This window comes from Hipposideros armiger, unplaced genomic scaffold (assembly GCF_001890085.2).
Source record: "Hipposideros armiger isolate ML-2016 unplaced genomic scaffold, ASM189008v1 scaffold_272, whole genome shotgun sequence".
In the NCBI taxonomy this organism is placed as follows: Eukaryota; Metazoa; Chordata; class Mammalia; order Chiroptera; family Hipposideridae; genus Hipposideros; species Hipposideros armiger.
Window position 1 is genome coordinate 969,450 of NW_017731622.1, and position 23,665 is coordinate 993,114.

The 23,665-nt window shown below is 49.7% G+C and overlaps 1 protein-coding gene across 43 annotated transcripts in view; it reads right to left on the reverse strand.

The window, feature by feature from the left end:
* KCNMA1 (potassium calcium-activated channel subfamily M alpha 1) overlaps positions 1–23,665 on the reverse strand; it is a 744,819-nt gene that overhangs the window by 508,942 nt on the left and 212,212 nt on the right. For all 43 annotated transcript variants that reach the window (XR_002125588.1, XR_002125587.1, XM_019657024.1 and 40 more), the window contains exon 2: positions 312–473. Coding sequence is in view for 41 of the 43 variants with exons in the window: in XM_019657024.1 (XP_019512569.1) it covers positions 312–473 (162 nt within the window). In the remaining 2 variants the exon portion in view is untranslated. The remainder of the gene's footprint in view (positions 1–311; positions 474–23,665) is intronic.

Consider the following 23,665-nt stretch of genomic DNA (forward strand, 5'->3'; position numbering starts at 1 on the left):
ACACACACACACACACACACACACACACACACACACACACACACTCACTCAGAACTCCTTGGGTCCTTGTCCCAACAGGCCCTCTGTGCCCTGGACAGTGGCCCACTCTGCAAATCTCTCCACAAACCACTGGCTTAGATGTGCACAAACCCAGCCTCTTCTCCATGAACATACGTAAGCACCCCCTGTTCACCCTACCTCCCAGTAGCCAGTGTCCTGGAGAAGACCCCATGAAACACCACATCCCTATAAACAAAGCAATTATGGATCAGACAGAAGCCCCCTCGTGTGAGGAGGAAATTAGGACTCACCAGGACTCTGCCGGTCAGTGTCTGGGCAGATATCATCACCCCGGCCCAGTCCTTCACAGAGGTCATCCAGCCGACCTCGGCTGCCACCGTCTCCTCTTTTTCGTCCACTGGCTTGAGAGTCCCATCCGCCTGGCTTGAGCCATTGTTAATCTTCTGGGCCTCCTGGCAACAGAGAGAACAAGGGTTGAGACATAGAGACCAACTGGATTTTAGAAACACAAGCTATCCAAGAGAATCAAAGCTGGAAGGGTCCTCGTCTAAGGTGGGAGCTGGCTTGAAGGTACAGGCGTAGGGCAGAAAGGATGGATTATGGCTTTGTTCATTTTTTTTCATCTTTTTTAAAAAGAACCTTTTCTTTATTTCATTTTAAAATAGCTCTGTGAAAGAAGAATGAAATTATTCTCTTCCTGATTTAAAGAAACAAAGCTCAAGAGGACAGCGTCCTGTCTGGGTCTCTGCTGCCAAACCTCCGCACCCGTCTCACGGGAGTGCCCAGTCTTTCCTTGAAGGAAACCACCATTTCCTCATCTCCATCTGTGTGGTCCAAAAGGGACTGAGAGGCCTACGCTGGCCCGGGAGTGGGGACTGGTCAGTCATATCATTCTATCCCCCTGGCAACAGTGACTGAGCCAGCGACAGTCACATGACCCATGTCAACCCAATACAAATCCAAGCGGGGGACTTTTGGTGGCAAGAGCAGGAAAGGTAATCCTTCCCTGAGAATGGAGGCGCCACAGAGAAAAGTAGCTGTGATAGAACACCGACATCATCATTGAAACACCTGAATCCAGCTGTGCCTGAAGTCCACACCAGACCTTTTCAGTTATGGGAGACAATACATTCCCCTGCATGGCTTAAAATGTGCTCGAGGAAACAAGGTCGCCATCATCAGATAACTAAGCCCTGCACTGGGCCGTCGTTTGCACACAGTGTGCCCTCTGCCTGGAATACTCTTCTCCCACAAAGGGTCACAGCTTGCTCCCTCACCTCCCTCAGGTCTTTGCTCAAATATCACCTTTTCAAATGAGGTCTTCTCTGGCTACCCTTTTAAAATGGCAACCCTGTCTTCTGACAGCACCGCCTGTCTGCTTTATTTTTCTCCATAGCACTTAAAAACTCTAATACACTCTGTAATTCACTTACTTATTTCATTTACTGTCTGCTTCCCCCAATTGCTGTATCCCCAGTGCCTAAAAGAGCTCCTGCCATATAACTGGTTCAATAACTATGAATGAATGAATGAATGAATGAATGAATGAATGAATGAATGAATGGTGTGATGACTATGGAACCTGAGCTTAGAGTTGCTGAGTAAAATACAGGACACTGAAAACTTAAATTTCACTGAGCCCCTTACTCAATTACTCACTGAGATTATTTTTGCAGATACAGATGTTTTAAAAGATACCAGCAAAATTATGTTCATCATTTAAAATGCTAGAATTAATTTCCAAAGTAAACTGACCTTGGGGATCATTATGAATTGGAGTAAAGGGTAAAAATCAAAGGGGGCAGCAGGGAAAATCTTTGTCCGCAGTGAGTGGGGGTGAAGCAGAGTGAGGAAAGGCGAGCTGGGGGCGCTGGATGAGTCATCCCTTCCTTGCAAGCGGACAGGAAGCTGCTCCTGAGGCCTGGTTCTCCCCCGGCCCCCACCCCTGGCTGGCGAAGCTGGGAAGCAGGGTCAGCAACACCGGGTGCTCCTGTTTTATTTCCAATTGTGTTTTATTTCCATAGTCCAAGAGGAGGCTAGGGGAGGGGATGAGGCACAGGGTGGGTATTTTGGGGAGCCCTCTGCCCAAGCCACCTACGGCCAGTCTCAGTGGCCTGGTAGGACCCTGAGTCTTGGCCATGCGGAGTCTGCACAAATGGGTGTCCTGGAAGAAAAGGAGACCCTGATCCAGGGGTAGCCTTAGTAACTGAAGGTATAGATTCAGCTCTCCTGTCCCTGGCAGACCTCCCCTGCAAGATGGGGCATACTGCCTGCCCAGAGGCATCGTGGGTATTAAACCATGCCCGACAGCACATAATACATGTTCAGTTATTTAGTCCCACAGCCCCCGCTTCTTCTCCAGCCACTAGCACCCTAGCAGTGGTTCAAATTTGAGAGGGCCTGTTAACATAGGGTGCTGGGCCCCACCCCGCAACCTGCATGTGTAACAAGTTCCCAGGTGATGCTGATGCTATTGGTCTGGGAACCCCACTTCGAGAACCATTGTTCTAATCCTCTGGGCATGGCTTGATCATCTCTGCCCTGATCTGAAATGAGACACATGGATCTTAACACCCAGCCCTTTTCCAGCCTCTCCCTTTACCCAGGCACGGAACCACCACCTTCTTTCAGAAGTAGGAACACGGGGTGGACAAGGAAGAGATGGGGCAGGAAGAGGGCTCTCAAATCAGAAGCTCTTGTGTTTCCTTCTGGGCAGTGCCTCCCAGGGACATTTCTGAACTGGTCCAGGGCCATGGCTGGGGGCGGGGGTGGGAGCTGGAGGGCAAGCTCTCTGCTCCTCAACCTTGGGGGCTCAGGTTCCCAGCCCCGCGTGGCCGACCCTGGAGGAGGGAGTCAGCGTGCATGAAAAGGGCTGGGAGGCAGGAAGTCCTCTCCAGTCACAGTGGTTTCAATGCATCAATAATTCACAGCACAAGCGGTATTATGGCAGATAATGCTCTCTTGCCAGCCCTCTTACCTATTGTTTTACAAGGCATTCATTATTTTAATTACCTTATGATAGGCAAGAAAAAACACAGACGAAAGGGAGATAATGCCCTTGTTATTATTTGCTTACACTAGACGTTGTGAGCTTAATTACACGCGAGGGAGGCAGGACTGGAGGAGCGGTGGGGAGAGCGAGGAAGCTGGAGCCGTACAAAGCCTGATGCCAGCAGCCCAGGTCAGTGCTCCCTGGCCTGGAGGGAAAGGTCCTTTTCACCTCTGACCTCACTGTGGCCAAAGCATCCCTCATCTAAAGCAGGGATTCTAGCCCCATGCTCCAGTGATAAGAGGGTACAGGCCCAGAGAGGTTTGGTGGCCTTGCTGGGGACACAGGGGAAAGGCGTGCTAAGGAGCAGAGCCCACTATAAGAGGGGTTGGCCACTATTTACCAAGCCAGAGCTGGGTGCCCAAAACTATACATTAGGTGCTTTCAATGCACGATCTTGCTTAAAGCTTATAATAAATCCAACAGGCAGGTGGAATTATCCCATTTTACAGACAGGGTAACTGAGACCAGGTATTTCTCAGGGGAAGACATAGAGCCTGCAAGCCTGGGCTGGAGAGAGACAGCCCACTGGGACTTGGGTCTGTTTTACCATAGACAAACTGACTACCGTTGGCATGTTAGCTCCCGAGCCTGGGCCTCCTCCATGCAAAATGGAGACAGGCACACATTAAGGGGGTGGCGAAGCTTATGTGAGATGAGCAATGCACAGTGCTTGTCATGGTGCTGGGCACGTGGCAGTTATAGCTGCCAAGATGGAGTACCCATTGATGGCACTAGTCGCCGCTAAGGATACAGTTAAAGCTGCACCACTGCATCAATTGATGGCCCTCAGAGGGACACTGGACCAGTGTGAAACCTTAATAAATATTACAGAATAGAGGATAAAGAAGTGTAGGTTCTAATGGCTACGATCCTTCGACGAAGCAATGGGCCCCTGGGAGGTAAGGTGCCTCGGCTTCTGGAAGGAGTCCAGCAGATGCCGTGCTGGGCAGACTCCCACACAGAGTGAGCCCCAGACCAAGTGACTCTAAGCTCCATTAGATCAACCTTCCATTGGAGATGAGGAGGCTGAACGCCAGAGAGAGGGCTCTCCTGAACCCCAGGATGCTGCTCTCTTCTGTACCCCACAGGAGGAACAGTGCTTTGTCCTAAATGGCAAAGTGGTCGTCCATCCATCCCCAAACTTGTACTTCCCATTTCAGAGAAATGAGGCAATGGCGGGGAGAGAAACACGGAGGGTGGAGCAGGGGGAAATGGAGACTGGGCAGGGCAGGGTGGGTATCCTGGAATGTGGAGGTCTTGCTGTAGCCACCCCAGGAAAGAGGGTCCACCTTGCTTTGGAGGCTCCTCCTCCCTCCAGCCGTGCCCTCTCTCCCCACCACAGTTTTGTGTAAAACAAGCCACAGTTGCCTCCTGGGCACAACACAGGACATCTCATCTCAGTGCCCACACCAGAGGGTGGGGAGGACTGCAGGGCAAGGCTGCAGGTACAGGAGGTTGGGGGACGCTGGACAGCAGAGTGGCTGGCAGTTCCCTCCTACCTCCTGCCCACACGCACCGTCTCTCACAGGGCTGGGTCTGAGCATGTGGTCTTAATCTGTTTTTCCTTCTTTCCATGCTTGTTAGTGGCATTCACCCCAATGGCTTCCTATTGACATGGCCATAGTGGGCCTCGCCACTTCTCCATCACCTGTGACCAAAGGGCCAACCAGACCACAGTCGTCTAGTACTAACTATACAGAGCACCTATCTGTTGGATTTTGGACATTTCCCTCGAAACACCAGGTCAAAGACCAAAGCCTGAGAAGGGACCTCAGCAACTCCTTCAGAGGCCAATGTACCTCACTATACAGATGAGAACACTGAGGGCCTGGGGGCAGGCACATGCCCAGTGCCAACCAGCCCAGGTAACCCCCAAGCCAAGATGTAAGCCCCCAGCTGACTCTATCTCCCTTATCTCTTGTTGCACATCTACAAGAAAGACTGTAGAACAGAAAGACTGCCACATCTAGCCAAGGGAACTCATTACTCACAAGCAGCTCCCTCTGCTGTGCCAGCCTGCAACTTGAAGTCTGGGTGTTCCTAAGACTGGCAGAAGCCTCCCCCCGGCCTGGTCCTGGGAGGGAGCAACCTTTCTTATCTTCAAAGGGCTAGCTTTCCCTGCAGTGGGAATAGCCCTGGCCCAGCACCAAAGAGTAAGCCCGTTCAAGCCCCAGGACCCCACAGACCCCAACCCTCAGATCCAGGCCACGTCTCTGTCTTTCCTGGACTGGTCATTTCATTTCTCAAAGCCTCTTCTGTGATGAGTGCGGCCTTATAACCTGGTAAGATGGGGCCCAGCACTTTCTGAAATTACCCACTTCCTAAGGAAGGTGAGCAACAGGGGCACTGCTGTCCTCTGGTTCTGAGCAGGAAGCAGTGTTATTTTGGAGAATGGGGGGGTCCTGGACCCCAAAGCCAGGCCTCGCGAAGCCCGTGACTCAACTCTCAAATCTCCACCAAGCTGCACCTTGCAGAGCAAGGCCCTGGTTACCTCCCTTGGCCCTAAAAGATGGGGTGCCAAGTGCTGCCAGGTGGCTCACTGTGCAGGCCACATCCTCTCCAGACCACCACCACGTCTGCTCCCACCCAGCTGGGCTCACACATCCTGGGCACGCTCATACCAACATCTGTCAGGCCAAGCCAGATGTCAAGGCCACCCTGGGCAACACACCTGCTGGGTGACTGCAGCATGGAAGGGGGACCAGCCACCAGGATTCCAGAGTTCCCTCACTGCTCCCTGCTGAGCACCCCCAGATAACAAGTCTGTCTTGGCTTTAAGTACATCTCAGTTCTTCAGACACTGACTCCTCATCCCAGATCTGGGGAGTTGCTTAAGCAATGCCCATCTGGGAGGAAACCTACTCAAAAAATGTAAGTCAGATCATGTCACTGCGATGCTGACACCTTCCATGGCTTCTCGTCCCACTCAGAGGACAAGTCATAGACTTCCACAGTCTGACCCACTCAATCTGTCCAGCTCCTGCCATCGTCCTATGAGCCCACCACTCACTCACTCACTCACTCCAGCCACATCAGCACCCTTGTGCTGCCAGAACGTTCCAGGTCCGCTCCCATCTCGGGGCTGATTGCACTATCTTCTCCCCCTGCCCCAAAGAGCCACATGGCTGCTCCCTCACCTTGCTGGGGTCTTTGGCACCTTATTGGTGAGTACTTCCCTACCCACCCAACTGACAAAGACAGCCACTGCACCCTGATCACTCGCGATCCACGCACTATGCCTCCTCAGAGCGTTTATAACCACCATCTGCTAGCCTGCATACTTTAACCATCTTTTAAGCACCATGAAAGAAAGAGTTTTCATCTCCTATTCACTGCTATATCCTCAACATTGGCACATTATGTGCTCAGATTAAGTAGTTGATACCTCTTAGTGAAAAGTAGGAAGGAAGAGGGAGGGAGGGAGGAAGAGAGCTGCAGCATATGGGACGTCAATGCTTGACATGCACAACACCTAGAAGAGACACAATTACTAATAAGTAGTAACGATAATAACATCGGCTTCCATTTTGAGCATCGTCACAGTAACTCTCCACGGTAGGTACCAAGACACTCCTCTGCAAATGAGGGGTTAAGTAGCTGGCCCAGAAAGACGGTTGGAATTTAAACCCAGCTGTAGGACCCCAAAGAGAGACAAGTACCTGTCCTGCTGTCCTACCGGGGACAGTGTGAGGAGCAAATGGAATAATGTGTGTGGAGGGATGATGGGCTGCTGCTGCAAAGTGCCCATGAAAGGTTTATTATCATCTTGAGCACTCAATTCACCCCATGAAGTCTGGGTACTCGCTGTACTCAGAGGCCCTTCGTCAAGGTCCCCATGCCTTGAGAGGGCGGTTAAATCAAGGACAGAGGAGCATGGCTCCTTTCTCAGCCAAGAATCAGCCTGGAACCATACATCATCCTTCATGGAGCACAGCATCAAATCGGAAATGAACGTGGCCAAGTTGACAGGCTGAGAAGCCCTCCTGCTACGCACCGAGGTTCTCCGTGCAGATGCCGCTGAAAGAGATGTCTGGCCTCCCTCGGCACAGTTCGCACCCTCGGGTAACGGCAACGCCCGCCCACGCAGCCCAGAGGTCCTGAGGGTCTGATAGGAACAACTACCCCTAGCCCCTCTGAGACAGAGTAGGAGCTGGGGACACCTCCATGCCTGGGAGTCCATGCCTGGACACTCTGCCCAGAGCCTTGGCACCAGGGGACACTTCCTGGGTGCTCCACTTCCAGAGGGCTGTGGGGAAAGGAAGGGCCCAGGAAATCTCCATCTGCCCTCTGCTTGTGTCTCACAGGCCCACCTTGTCCTCACCTTTCCCTGGTCGACATCATCAAGCCATTTCTCCTGAGCCTGCACTGACAGGTTCTGCTTCTGAGTTATTCCTTCAATCTGCCTGGAACGCCCACCCTCACCCCATCCCCCAACAGCCTCCCCCGCCGCCTCCCATCTGTCAAAACTGACCCAGCCGCCCTGTATGCGGCTGCCCTCCACTTAGTACAAAGCGGGAGGAGCCTTTCTCTCCTGCTAGAGGGATAGTGGCAGGGTGACGAGCTCTGGGCGAAAAGTTAGGAAGCCTGCACTCCAGCCCTGGGAAACAAGAGGGAGCAGTGAGTTAAACCCGCAGCTTTCTGCTCCTTGAAGCCCAGCGTGTGCATTCTATGAGGTGTCTCTGGGGGTTACCCAGGGCGGGTAGAGGAGGCAAGGCCTCTGGCCCATGGAAATCACATCATCTCTCCATTGCAATTTCCACCTATTAAAGGTTCTGTGTTACACTGCCTCTGAGTGAAGGGGTTTTCTACTGGAAAAAAGCTTGAAATCTGGGGCGGCCAGTTAGCTCAGGTGGTTAGAACGCAGTGCTCATGACACCAAGGTTGCCGGTTCGATCCACATGGGCCACGGAGCTGCGCCCTCCACAACTAGATTGAAATAACTACTTGACGTGGAGCTGATGGGTCCTGGAAAAACACACTGTTCCCCAATAAAATTTTTTTTAAAAAGTTTAAAAACTACTGAGTAAAAATCCATGGCCCGTTTTGGCTTTTAAAAGGTGCTTTATTTCATGGCAATGATTATGACATTCTGTGGCAGTTTGGCCCAAACCCCAGAAATACCTAAGCTTCAATACCTACAAAGCCCTGAGGCTTCCAGTGTCTCCATGCAGGCCACTGTCCCGGTCCCTCTGCCTTGGACCTCACCAGGCCCAAATGCTGGGAAAGGGTCTTTCAGCCGCCTCCACTCCTGCCCAACAGGCCAAGAGGAAATCCTTCCCAGCAGCCGCTTTCACATCCTGGGCAGATGGCCCCGCAATGGGATCCTCCCAGGTACAGATAATCCTGCATATTAGGAATTAGGCCGATTACCTAAAGCGGCTCAAGCAAATAAAGCATAATGTGGGCACTGCCAGCTGGGATTTTCCTGTGCGAGTTCTGTGAAGGGAGAGGAGGGAGGAAGTGGTCACTCTGACACCCAGGGGCAGGGGAAAGGGGGCGGCAGAGGAACTGAACCCCACCAGGAGCTGGCGGGAGGGGCTGGAACGCTTGGTTTCTGCCGCTGGAGGCTTCAGTTATCCAACCTCCCCGTGTCAGGGTGGAGCCTTCCCTGCACATCACAGCCTTCCCATCCATCTCCTAGGACCCCACATTCAGGGGCGGCAACCACGTTTGTGCCAGATGAACTCATCCGGCAGCTACCGTGTTTGCTAACTACAGGATACACTCCCAGGGAAGGGGCGCAGTGTCCACAGGTGCAGGCTACAGGAGCTTGAAAAGAAGCTCAGACAAAGCCGTTTGCTCTGGGATGTTGGAAAACCATCGGAGTTTACTGGGTCTTATAAGATACTTCATCATCACAGGCTTGTTAAGATTCTCACTGCCAGGAGTGCCCTGCGCTGTGGGTGAACAACTGCTCTTCATCGGTCTTTGTGAAAGAAAAAAAGTGACAGTAGAAAAAGGCTAGGTGGCCTGTAACAAGTCACTTACCATCTTTGTGCCTCAGGTTCCCTTGTCTCAAATTCAAAGGGGCTGTGTAAATGCTCCCCAAGGTTCTGTCTGGCCTAACCTTGAGGCCTGGATTGTAAGTCCCTCACTTCCATGAGTCCGGTGGTGTGAGATGCTGGGGGAGGATGGGTCCTTTGGGCCCTTCTCAGGGCTGCTCTAAGCTGCTCATCAGTCTCCTGGGGACCGAGGGCGTCGGCTGTCCCTTAAGAAATTCTTTTTTTTTTTTTTTTTTNCTTCCAGTGAGTGACTGAGAGCTGGCTGGGAATTAGCCATGCTGCCTTCTGAGGCAGGGGCAACCTTCCTGGTGAATGGCTCACACCCCTAAAGATAGGGAGGCCCCCTGTGGGGAGAATAAGCACAGTACCAATGGGTGCAGGGCGGGCAGGAAGTACATTTCCACCTTGGATTGAACTGCTCCTGTGGCCCAGCAATGGCAGAGAATCCTTAGAGAATGCAACCTCAGAAGCCGGGAGAAGGCAGGGAAAGTCTCCAAGAGTATGCTCAGACGGGGCAGGCTGATTTCCCTGAAGCCAGCCATAGGAAAATGTGTTTCTGTGAGAGGCTAATTAGTCATGACAGCACCGGGCTTCAGGTATAATGGAGCCGCTTCCATCTGGGTCTCTGGGTCAGCCTGTGATGGAGTTTCCATTACCTATTGTGTTTTGGTTACTGGAGAAAAATGTGTGTTGGGAGGAGGGGGGTTTAGGGAAGGCATAAAAAGCTGGACTACCTTGAGTACTCATAAAAAACATCTGTGATTTTAAAACTTCAAGAAGATGAATCTCTGTGAGCTGGAGACTTCCTGGAATCTGAGCTCCGTCGGCGGGAACAGCACCTGGCAGGCTGTGGGCTCTGAAGCCCAAGTTTCTCAGGCAACAGAGCAAAGTGAGCTCCCCTAGCTCAGCCATGGAGGGTGGAAACAGAACCCTGGAAAGGAAGATTCCGTGTTCTTCTCATCGAGACACCAGGCTGTGAGCTGCCAGAAATGCCAGACCACGCTTACTGAATATACGGATATAGGTGGGGATATGGATATACGGCCCTTGAGCCAGGAGTGTGCAGGTATCTACAAGGAGAAGGCAGACTGCCCTCACCTCTCCTGCCTTCCAGAGAGCAATGATGTTCAAGGGTCAGAGATCCCTCAGGGTAAACGGGTATACCAACTCGGAAAGTGTCACCAAACCACACTGTCCCCAAGTGTTAGAGCTGCAAGCGGGTGGGGTCTGAGTGACCACCTACTCCAGGGTTTCTCAACTTCAGCACTATTGACATTTTGGTCAGATAAACCTTTGTTGTGGGCATCTGTCCTGTGTGTTGTAGGGTACTTAGCAGCATCCCTGGCCTCTACCCACTGGATGTCAGAAGCACTCTCCCCCACTCCCCATTTCCCCCAGTTTAGACAAAAAATGTCTCCAGACATTGCCAATGTTCCCTAGGGGACAAAATCACCACCAGTTGAGAACCACTGATCTAGATTAGTGATTCCCAAAGTAAATTCTAAGGAACATGAGTTCATTAAGATCCTCTAGAACATAGGTGTTCCATGGTCAACTAAGTTTGGGAATCACTGAATACTGTACCACCTCTGTGGCAATTTCCCATATTAGTATATTAAAGGCCCTAAAAGTTCTGCAGCAGGAAGAACTTTGTTTAATCTCGTATTTTAACCTAATATTTTGCAAACTTTCTCAAACAAAGCCCCTTTGTTATCTACTTATATTCTTCAGAGCATACTGTGAGATGTGCGTGTGTGTGCGTGCACGCGTGCGCAACGTACCAGGCAGCCCATCCTCCCCACGGACCACATGAACTGAAGCAATAAGCCAGCCATGTTTCCAAGTCCTACTAACAGGTGAGTGGCAGAGCCATGCCTAGAAGCCTGGAGCCCTGATTCCCAGCCTAGTTCCCCCTGCACAAATGATCTGGGTTTACCCACAACAGGACCCAGGAGTCTCTTCTCCCATGGCCATGCGACAATGTCACAATCTGATCCTGCCAACGCCATCTAGGATATCCACCTGGGAAGCTAGGGCTACTGAAATCTCAGCATGAATATTCCCCAGAGAGCAAACAAAGCAGGCACCTCTGCAGGCACATGGAGGAGGACCTCCCAGTGGTGATAACCAGAACAACAGGGGAGGCAGAGTGGTGCCATCCACTCAACACCACACCCGTGCACCCCTCCCCGGCCCATCAAAGTGCAATTCCCACCAGAGCCACTCAACCTAACTCATCATTGTACCGATACAATGCACCTCTGTATTGCGGCTGGGACACGGTGGGCCTCGAGTTTGCTGGAAGGAATATGTCAGCCAACAAAGGCACAGGCCTTGCCCACTGATGCGCCTTGATTAAAATTCACAGACGATCAATAACGCAATAAACCCTCCCCACGCTGCACTGTCCCCTTCATGATTTTCTTGGGTCATATCCCACCTTGGCCTTTCCAGGCTGCAGAGAACTACTCTTTTGGGGGATGGCAGCTGCCCCTCCCCTGAAGTGTCCACCAACCATCTCTGCACTTGTACCAGTTCCAAGAGACATGAGGATCAATTTCCAGCTCAGATCAGCTGGCTCAGTGTCCCTCCTGAAGGCAAGGTGCTAATTTCCTGTGACTCTGGGCCAGACCACATGGAATGACTGACCATTCTCTTGATGGTACCAGCTGCCAAGACCAAGCACTAGAGGGACCATAGATGGGCTCCCATTCTCATATTGCAAAAACATAAAAATACTATGGAGAGGGAAACTGGTGATGGTCTGACACTCTACAGTCCTGCATGGGGATTGAAATATAATTGTACCGCGAGGCCCTGGTGTCAATACTCTGTCGGCACTGGGGAGCAGAAGAGGGCCCCAAGAATTGCTCGGCCCTTTATGACTTGTCAAACAAAAGGGTGTAAGGACAGGTAGGTAATGGGGAAGGGTCTCAGTGGGCGGCAGGCCTGGGACCCCCAATCTGATTTCCTCGGCTCCAACCAGTCTGAAGAATACAGAGGTGACCACAGGGGAGGCTGAGGGCTCAGCCCCAGGGCAGCTGCAGCCAACGGGTGTCTCAACAGCTGCGGCATGAAATGCAGCAGCAACTGCTGGATATTAGCAGCTTCCCCCTGGAGTCTGGGCTGCTAGAAAACTGACAGCAAAGGACTGGGAGGCTGGGCCCCTGGGGATGAGAAAAGCACACAGCAGGCCTCTCACACTTGCAGGATTCCAGACTCAGCCTAGTCTTCGCTCCTCCTTTCTCCTTCCCTTTCCCCTGCCAGCACCTGTAAGTTACTTGGGACAAGGTCATGCTTAAGGATAAGCCAAAAGGACTTCGCTTCCTTGAGGCTTCTTTATTGCTTTGCACAAGACTCGCATCATCACCTAGTGTTCTTTCACTCAATCAGCCCATTTTTATTGGCACTATTCTAGGCGCTGGGCATATGGGGCCGAACAAGCCCAAGAAGGCCCTGCTCACTTGTTGATCTTATTCTATTAAGATGCCTTCCGGGCCCGCCGAGTGGCGCNTTTTTTTTTTTTTTTTTTTAGCTGAGCCATCCTGCTACCTGTTGGCAGCTCAACGGCTGCTCAGCTCGGGCTGGACTCGGACCGCTAATGCTCAGAGCTCAAACTCTTGAGCGAGCTCTTAACCAACTGAGCCACTCAGCCGGCCCTCCTCAAGAAATTCTTGACTCCCTCTTGCAGATATCTACGGGCCATATTCTCTACCTGGTGGTTTTACACCATCTTTTAATCTTCAGAACAAGCCTACAAAGTAGGACTGTTATGAGGACCAGAGAGGTGGGGTAAATTTCAAGATCAGTCACCTTGTAAGTGGAGAGCTGAAATTTAGACCCAGTCTATTCTAAGCCTAAAAGCCACATTTTTCTTCTATTCCATGCTGCCTTGGGGTAGGCAAAAAAAGAGATGGAATCTCCTTATAAAATGCTGCTTATTACTACCACTGAAACAATCATCTTATACCCTATGGGCTTCTAAGTAACAAAATTTGGTAGTACAGACATCTCAATCTGGTTATAATCAGCCACATACAGATGGGGAGTTGGAGAAATGGCCTAGGGGAGGGGGTTCCATCCTGGAAATAGAAGGACCCATTAGACATAATGTCCCATGATAAGACGTGTTCTTGAATGGCCACATTTGCTGCTTAAAACTAATAAGTCAACTCCAAACTTCCAGGACTAGCATACATCTCGGTCAATATACCACATTTGCAAAATAATTATCTCCTTCTCCTTCAATTAGCTTAATAAAATAGGAACATAGAAGTGACTGCCCGGAGTTTACTATCTGGGCCTTAGAGACTTGGAACTGGATTAGCAGAGACCTCAGCTCTGATCCCTCAGCCAGTGACCTGGGCTGGTCCCTGTCAGCCTGCTCACCTGCAGAGACATGGTGGCTTTGCAGCTAGTCATGGGGCAGCCCCAAGAGAACAGCTTAGGAGCTGCCCAGACGAGAAAACCATGACAGTAATCCAGTGGGAAGACAAAAAAACACAGTTAAGGAATAACTTATAATCAGACCAGGACAGTCTAAGGCAGAGCCAGAAGTTCAGACGGATTAATAATGGTTGAAATTTTCTGGATGCCTTGTGTTATCTTGGTTAATCCCGTGAACAATATTGCAGCAAGCTGGGCACTATTATCCCCACTGTGAAGATGAGCAACTGAGGCACTGAGGCTCCCAGAAAGTCTGTGGTTAGCACATTGGCCTTACAAATCCCACGAAGACCCAGAGAGCTCAATACCAATCCCTTTTATAGAAAGGCGATCTAGTGTGACTTCTTGTTTCAAGGAGAACACGTAAACCCCTTCAAATATGGTTTAAAAGAAAATGAATCTCAGAGTCTCAGAGCTGTAGAGATCAGAGCTATGAGGGACCTTAGAACGTGTGCGGTCAGATTCCCTTCCTTCAGAAAGGAAGAGTCCATGGTCAAAGAAGGGTAGAAACACAGCTTGTTCATACAAGACACTGTGTAGAGCCCTAGGAGGTCAAGAGATGGCACGAGAAGCACGGGAAGCAAAAGCACCGGGACTCCGAGTCTGACTCCTGGCTTCCACTCTTACGAGCTGTGCAATGTGGAGCAACTCACTCCACTCCACACAAGCCTCAGTTTCCTCATTGGAAAAGTAGGCTTACAAATACCTGCCCCAAGAGTATCTAAGGATCAGCCATGATGATGAATGCAAAGTGCATGGCGAGGGCTCAGTAAACAGCAGTTATTATTAGCTAGGTGCCAGACTATGCACGTGTATGACCTCAACAATGACCTGCCCAAGGTCCCACAGCTAACAGAGAGCCGAGCAGGGCCATGAATCCATATCTTCCAGACAGCAAGCTTATTCTCTGTCTACAGCACCAATGTGGAGTCCAAATCTGGCTTCTGGTCAAGGAGGACTGTCTATGGATCACTAAGACCTACAGGAAATCCAGAACCCTCATTTTCAAAAGAAGAAAGCAATCTGCAAGCCGTGACTCAAGTTAGCAAAGAAAAAGGCAAACTGAATCAAAGCAAAGATGTGAATGTGGTTGAGGAACAACTGAACGCTACCCAAAGATGAGGCGTTTGGATGTTTGAGGGACCAGCTCATCTGATCCCACCTTCTCCCCGCTCCTGAGGATAGGAGTCGCTGAGAGAGTGAAAGATAGTGGAAGGGTCAGGAGGAGAGAAGCAGAAGATGGAAGGGAGCCAGCCCAATGCCACCTGTGAAGAAGAGGATCGGGCCCAGGTGGGGTCTCATTCTCCATAGCAAAGGATGCTGGGAGCGTGGTTCTCAGACCCTCTGGTTCTCCGGCCCCTGCATTTTGGGCCACAGAGCAGCACCACTCTAGGATGGAGTTTGGAAATGAAAAGCAGCAGCACAAGACAATGTATGTGTGTCAGTGAGAGACGGGCCACACTCCTCTCCAGGGAAGAACTGTCATTTTCTTTGTTGGGTAAGAATACGCTCTTTTAATGAAATGACAATGATTATAGAGCTGGCATTTGACAATTTCTTTTTTATGTCCTTGCTTGTCAAAACAAAAAGCCGGCAACCCTTTGACAGTCTCTATGTTTTTTTAAAAAATTTAATTGAGTATCCCATGGGAAGTGTAGGAACCACTCACCCAGTCCTCGCTCTGCAGATGGGAAATTAAAGCCCAGAAAGGCTATGCTCATAGTAGCCAGCCACTATATGGGCCCCAGGGTGTGTTTGTCACATAAATCAGGAACAGCTTCAGAGCCAGGAAAGGTAGGGCCCAAGGGACAGAGACAGGTCTCTCGGGGCTCCAACAGCAGCTGGCCCCGAGAGCAAGAAAGAAGGGAATGCATCAGTTTTCAGGGCTCAGGGCCATAGCAAAGAATCCTGAGTTCCCAGCCTCACTACCCCTATAGCCAAAAATGCACAGAACCTAAACAATCTCCCTGGAAACAGTGCAATTGTTGCCATGGCCCCAAACCATCGGTCAAGGGGCAAGTGGAGAGAGAATTTGCCAATGGACAGCAGGCAGGATGAATTACTTGTGGTTGAATATTGCCCTCCAAGTCAACAGACAGAAGCAACACGGCGCAAAAAGGTGACTTGTGAGCAATCTAAGTGACAGCTCAGTGTTCCAAATGAAACAGACCCCTTTCATCCCTCATGGCTGCCGTTTCTTCATAACGCTTACCACTCACTACCTGACCTTACACACGGGTGTGCCTCTTCTCCATCAGTCTCCACTAGAGGCAGGCAGGGCCTTGGCCCAGGCGCTTAGCACATAGTGGGGACTTAACAGTGTGGCACAAGAACAATCGAACAAAATTTTGCTTTGTTTTGTTTTTTTGTTCTATTTTGTTGTCACTCTGTTCATATATTCTGGAATCTCAAAAATCCTCCCCAGTCCATGCTATCCATAGCACAGAACTCAGAACTCCTACAGGGCTGGTCTTCAGGCCTGCGGGCTGCCCTCCGCACTTCTCACAGAGCCCGCCCTCCCACCAGATGTTTTGGATGTGACTTAGTCCTCCTGGCTTCCACACCTTTGTGCCAGCTTTTCCTACTCCTGGAATGCTCTCTCCATGACTCCCCACCCATCTTCATCTCCTTAATCCACTGAAGTCCTCTCCCTGGCTACAGCAGGCGCCCTCCTCCCCCGCCACACACACACACACACACACAAACACACACACACACACACACACACACACACACACACACAGCTCTCCCTGTCCTAACTCCAGTGCCCACAACCGTTTCCCTCACTCCACACTGGACAAGCACTGGCTGGCAGCCCTGTTGCCGTTTTATCCATGCGTGTCGTAGTGCCCCAATTAGCCTGAAAGCTCCTTGAAGTCAATGGCCCTTTTTTTTAATACCCAGAGTGTTTGGCATACAGCAAGTGATTAAGATATGTGCTGACCGAATAAATTAAAACTCTGCTCCATAGGCACTTGAAAAGCAACCCTTTCCCAGGTACCACTGACATCTTGGCTAAACCAGGCCAGTTTCTATGACTCGAAGCTTGAACTGCATGCTAGCTCCCAAATTGCTATTCCTCAGGGTACCTATACGCTCAAATACAAACACCAGATTCCAAGCAAGATCAGATATCATGGGACTTCTGAGAGGCACATGCTTCAACAGGCACATTGGTCAAAAAAAGATGAATGTTCCTATTTACAAAAGGATTTGTCTGATTCCAGGAAATTTTCCACCATGGTTTAGGATCTAATCCAATGAGCACCTACAGACCTCACCAACTGAAGATTTTTCTGCCTCTTCCATTTGCTGAACTTGGATGGGGTTTGGCTTCAGGTCAAAAGAGTTGTCTTAATTAGGTCGTCCCAATGACCCCCCCATTCAGGAAAAAAATGCCTAGCAAATCAGACAAACCTCAGGAGGCAGAAAGACGGCCAGGTTACCGGCATACAGATGCATTCAGGACACAGCAATGCTAACAGCTGCCCAGTGTGTGTGTGGCGGGGGGCGGGGGGGCTCAGATCTCCAGGGGTCCACAGGGCTGCCTGCCTCCCCTGCTCTGATTCTGCAATACCCTCTCTCCAGCCCCTCCTGCCACCGCCTCAGGGGGCCTGAGCCCCATAATCTCAGTCTCCTGAGCGCCTGGGTTCCCACCACCCTAGTCTGTATCTAGGTTTCCAACACAGCAGCCAAATACAAGAGAGTCTGGACTGGCTGTTAATGGGAAATAATAACAATAATTCAACAGCCTGGGGAGAGGGGAGGGAACTTCTATTTCTATCCAGTTCAGACAACTGCTTCTCCTTCTCCTGGATGCCTGAGGGGAGTTATAAACTGAGAGCTCCCCAGCTCTGCAAAACCTCAGCCCTCTCTCCTTGGCACCCCCGGACCCATCAATCTCCTCCCTGTGGCCTGGGACCCCTCCAACCCTGGACGTCGGACAGAGGCTCCACAGCTGTGAGAACCTTCTTTCTCGAAGAAGGTTTTTCCAAAATTATATCAGGTTTCCTTCTCCCCATGCTCGGCAGCGGGGGACGCTTTGCCTAACATGGTTGAGGAATGTCTTAGAAACTGGTGTGATTCAGTCTGGCTTCAGATGAGGTTTTCCACTCAGACGGAGCACACCAAGTGTCTGGGCACGTTGGCTCGCTACCTCTGGAGCACCCACACCCTTTCTGCATCTCCGGACCTGGGTCAGAGAGCACACTTGACAGCGGGTCCAGCCCAAAGATGAAGTCAGATATAGAACACAAGCCAACAGGAAGCCGAGAGGTCGGCACACTCGCATACACACTCCCTCTTCCCTCCAATTTACTGAATTTAAAAATCTCGTCGTGATGCACCCAGTGTAAATAATTGAAGAGGAACTGGAGGAAGTGATTCAACAACTTGAATCTCAAAAGGCACACACCTTTCTCCTGGAAGAGAGGGCAAAGCTGCTCAGCCTTCTCTTCCAGTGGAGACTATTTCTCCCCTCACGCCTGTTCAGACTAGCCTCCTTCTACAAATACAGACTTGAACCAAAAGGGGCCCAAGGTAATTGTTAGAAAATGCAGTTGGCAAAATGTCTATAACCTGAATGTCATGGTTACTAATGAATTACTGATGAACTATTGTTAGTTCTGCCACATTCTCATCTGAAGGTCCACAATCTCCCCTAGACAAAAAGGAACCTTCTCTCCCTCCATTAGTGCTCATCTTCCGTGCTGAGGGGGGCCACATCAGGTGGGCCTTGGGAGGAAGGTAACATGAGAGGAAAGCGTCTTTGAAGTCTCCGCAGTCTCTTAGTATAAGGATCTGCAATGAGAGAAGGGCCAGTCTGCACACCGTGGTCATCACCTGAGCCAGTGTCCTGCGTGCCCCACGATTCCATGACAACTGTCAGTCCACCCCACGCCCTCACAGAGATGGGACGGACCTCTTTTGTATGGTCAGCTCTGGAAAAAAGGTCAGATTATTGCCTGAATCCCATGTCTCTATTTTTCTTCTCCTTCTGCAGCTGCTTTACTGACCAGAAGCTGGACAGAGATAGTTGTTAGGAAGATTTCTTAGCATGGACACATCAAATGTGAGACGCCAGCCAAGGAGAAGGGACACACAGGGAAGCTTCTGAGAATACTGGCCATATTGTGTTTCCTGACCCCATGGGTAGCTGGAGTTTCTCATAATTATTCACTATTTTGTACTGTTATATTTGATATGCCTTTCTGCACATTTGTTTTATTTCACTATTTTTAAAATGACTTTTAAAAATAAATCAGCTAAACTGTTTTTAAGGGGCCCATCATCATTGTACACATTTATTAAGTATCTTCTGACACAGGATGACTAAAATAACCCTGTGTCACAGCCCTGAACAACAGAACCAAGAACCAGAAAAAAAACCTGAGGGTAATTTAGTTATTGGTCTCAGGGCACAGCCAGGGGCCAGGCACCAGCCAGAAAGAGAAAGTCAAAGCAGAGGTCAAAGACGATTAGAAATAGTCATAGGATCAATGGGCTAGAAACCCTAAGAGCACTTGTTGATGCGACAGATTGCTGTTGACCTGGCCTAAGGTCTGTGCCTATAAACAAGGTGGGAGGGGAGGGCGGGAGTGTTTCTTGGTTTGTACCTGCCTTGGGAGGACGTGAAATGAAGCAGGTAGGGCCCTGTCCATTACAGAAACTGAGCCTTCCGCTTCCCTGCCCATCCACTCCTGGGAGTTCCTTACGATCTCAGCACAGCCTGGGGTAAGGCATCAGGCACACGAGGTCATCAGGAGTCTGAGTCAAGTTTCCAAACCAACTCGGGAGCCCCAGGCCCACCTCTCAGCCCGAGAAGCCTCCACGTCTTGCTCATTCCAGCCACCTATTCTGCTTGCCCTTCCCTGTACACACCTCCCACTGTCACAAGCCCATCATTTTGTCTGTGTTGGATTAATTACCACGCCCCTCTTTCCAAATCTGACATGTCCTTCAGGACACAGTTTAAAAACTGCCTCTGCCATGTATCCTCTCAGATGTCTCCATTAGAATGAACATCTGCCAATGGTGTGCACTCAACACTTCTTTGGTCTCCTCAGAGCATTCCTCGTTTTCTAGTTACTAGCCCTCATTACAGTCAAGCACCGTGAGACATCCATCACTCCCCCAGCTAAGAATCTGGAGGTCAGAAACTAGATATTATCAATTCTCTTATCTATAGAATATATATATTTATATATCTTATATTTACACCTAGCACTGTGCCTAACGGTTATGTAGTAGGTTTGCAGCAAGCAATCAATGCTCATTAATAAATCAGACAGTCTAAGAGGATGCAGGCCCAGCACCTAGGAAACAAGGTTCTTTAGATTGTCGAGGAACACACAGAGCCTGGCGGGAGGGAGGGTGAGCATCAAAGACAGCCTTTCCACCTCAAACCCACTCACTTCTCTCCATCCCCTCTTTTTCTCCCCTAGGTGACTATTAAGCTTCATAATTATTTGCACAGCATCCACTCTGGCTCTAGTTCCCTGATCCATTCTCCACACTGAAGCCAGAGAGGCCTCACCAAGTTTAGACCACTCATATCATCCCTGTGCCCAAACTCTCCATGGCTCTTAGGAGAAAGTTCAAAACCTTCCGCGTGGCCTTCGAAAGCGTTCTTGCCTATGTGGCCTTTGCCTGGCATCCAGCCACACGCAGAACCACTCTTGGCCTCACCGTCTTTAGGCCCCAGGCACACAGGACTTTCTTCCATCACTTCAATGAGTGGTCCTCTTTCCTGACTCAAGAAATTGCATGTACTATCTCCTCTGCCTATAACAACTTGCTCCATCCAGTCATATTGCAGCTTTCTACTCATCCTTAAGATCTTTCTCCAGAAAGCCTTCCCTAATGCGCCCTGCCCCACTCCTCCACCAGCAGCACCAGTGAGTGAAGCCCCCAGTCCTGTGGTCCTTGCACGCCTCCTCCATAACACTCAGACACCTACAAATACTTGCTCAGCGCCAATTTGCTTCACTAGACCAGGGGTCGGCACATAGTTTCTACAAAGGATCAGAGAGTAAATATTTTAGGCTCTGTGGGCTATCTGTCCATGGTCTCTTGATTCTGTCGTAGAACACAAGTGGCCATCAACAATATGCAAACACATGAGAGTGGTTGTTTTCCAGTACAATTGTATTTACGGACATTGAAATTTGAATTTCATATCAGTTTCACATTTCATGAAATAGCCTTCCTTTAAATTTTTGCTTAACTATTTAAAAAATACAAAACCATTCTTAGCTCACAGGCTATACAACAACAGATGGCAGGCCAGACTTGGCCCGCGGCCTGTAGCGTGCCAGCTCCTGCTCTAGGTTATAAGTTCCACACAGAGAGAAGCTACGTCTTGTTCACTGATGGATTCCCCCAGCACAAGGCCTGGTTCTTAGAAGGTGATTCATAAAACACTGTTGAATGCCTTGACATGTGGACAAGAGCAGCGTTTCCCAGTGTGTCCTCTGCAGAATGCCAGGCCGACAGGGTGCTCCACATAAAAAGGGCAGCTCTTTTATCAATGAAATGTGGAAAGGTTACTGTTCCCTTCCTGGCAATTTTCAGCATTCTGTGCATAAAGTGTATCAAAAGCTCAGAACTATCCTTCCGTCAAGGAACTTGTTTTGTTTAGACCCATACAGTGCCTCCCAAAGTCATGTGACCAAAGAACTTTTTCTTTAACCCAAAACATTCACTGGTATCCATGGGCAACCCCGTTAGAAAGCACTGCTGTGAAGACAAACGGCAAGAACAGCTCTCAAACTATAGCGTGCAGAGAACCACCTGGAAGACTTGTTAAAACAGATTACAGGGCCCCACCCCAGCGTTTCTGACTCAGTGGGTCTGGGGTATGACCTAAGAATTTACATTTCTCCCAAGTTCTCCACTAATGCTGATGCTGCTAGTCTGGGGACCCCACTTTGAGAAACGCTGATCTGAAAAATGGAAAAGGCTTACGTCTCCCACCTGGGGATTCCTCCTCCCTCCAAGGACCTGATTCCCAGGAGAACCCCCAACTGTCCACTTCCTCACACAAGCAGAAGAAACCGTGACCCATCTCTCCAGCATTAGGGCAACGCAGGGTAATGGGTTACACTGTGTCCCCTCAAAACTATGTTGAAATCCTAACTCCCAGTACTTGTGAATGTGACTTTATTTAGAAATAGGGTCTTTGCAGATGTAATCAATTGAACTTGTAGTCCAATATCACTGGTGTCCTTACAAGAGGAGACAGAGGCTCACAGGGAAAAGAACGTCATATGAAGACAGAGACACGGGAAGAAGACCCTGTAATGGCAGAGGGAGAGACTGGTGTGATGCAGCTGCAAGCCAAGGAACACCCAAGATGGGCAGCCATCATCAGAAGCTAGGAAGAGGCAGAGAGGGGCTCTCCCTACAGGTCTCAGAGGAAGCACGGCCCTGCAAATCCTTCATTTTGGACTTCGGGCCTCCAGAATTGTGAAAAAATAAATTTCTATTGCTTCAAGCCACCCAGTTTGTAGCATCCTTTCCAACAGACAGGGTTTTTCTCATCATCACAGATATAAGACACACACACACACACACACACACACACACACACACACACATGGCCCAGAAGCAGCTCTGCCCAAGCCTTAACCTTGGTGGGTGTTCACATGGACTTCAAAGAACACCCTGTCTCAGTTCTCTGATCCTTTTGTCATCTGTATCCCTGCGAGCTGGTGGGTGTTGGAGCTGAGGTCTCTCTTTGGAAATTAGATTACCTAATTAGTATGACGTTTTGTTGGATTCCTGCCTTGTGGCTGGTTTTGGCAAAAAGCATGTGATTATTTTTTTAGTCTAAAAAAAAGTCAATGAATAAATTATGGAGCCTTGGCGTTCCCACATCCTGGCTCGGCTGGTCCCATTTCTCACCAGGCGATACTCACAAGGGGCTTCTCAGTCACAAAGAGTTTCCTCTCCTTTGGTCTGAGCTACAAATGTCTCCTCTAATCGATATGGAAATGGCTTAGCTGTAGATATTTTCACACACAAATTATACCCCTCTCCTTTCGGAAAACTTAGGGGTATAATTTTTATTCTCAAAAGAGGCCGGCACAGGCTGCCAGTATGTTAGAAAGCAGCCAAAAAGGAAATATGGACACAGCTTGTGCTTGTGGATACTGAGAAGGGGACACCAGGAGATGGGGACCCTGTATTTTCAAGTTCAGAGACCACAGAAGAAAACCAGAAGCAACCAAATGCCTTCTTTGCTTCTCTAATCCACACCATCCTGGTCTGGCAGCTCACACAGAGCTGGTAGGCACTTGAACCCCTCAGGTGCTTTTATATAGGTGGGTCGAGGCCATGTTTTCTGCTGTAGCAGATCAAGAGTCTCTCAGGATGCTATATACCACCCCAAGGCCCTTGAAAAATAAGAGAGGGGTCTGATTCTTGGAGACAGGAAGAGCAGAGACACCCCCCCCCCAACAGTTAAGAATTCCCTCCCTCATCCCTTCCAAGGCCACATCTAATTTCAAATGTCCAGTCCATCCATGAGCAGCACATTAGCCTTTGGACAGAGAGTAGATTTCTGGAACACCCACATCCCGGCCTGGACTACAAGCTGAGAATCAAGCTAGCCAGGGGATGGAACGCTGTCACGGGACACACAGTCCTGGTTTTGCAGACTTGCCTCGTTTCATCTTTGTTTTGTATTGTGTTAAAATCTAATTTGTAGCGCAAACTACACAGGTTAATACACCCATTGAAACCTCAGGCTTCTGAGTTATAAGACAAAAGTAATAATTAATGCTTCATAGCAGGGTTGTAAGGATTTTGCGAGATGTTGGATGTGATCTTGGGCATGACTACTAATTCATAAATCACCTACAATGGTCAAGTATGGATCTAAGCAATGCACATGCACTAACCCTTTTCACCCTTATAATAACTATTACTAACATCTCCCATTCTGCAGATGAGAACTCAGAGGCACAGAGAAGTCAAGGCACTTGCCTATGGTCACACAGCTGGTAAGCCATCAAGCTGAGCCTAGGCAGGCTGGCTGTGGAGCCTGTGCGCTCATCAAAGTGATCAGCTGCAACCGCATAGTGGGGTCTCTGGGGTTAGGAATTGAGGCCAATATTCATTCATTCATTCATTCATTCATTCA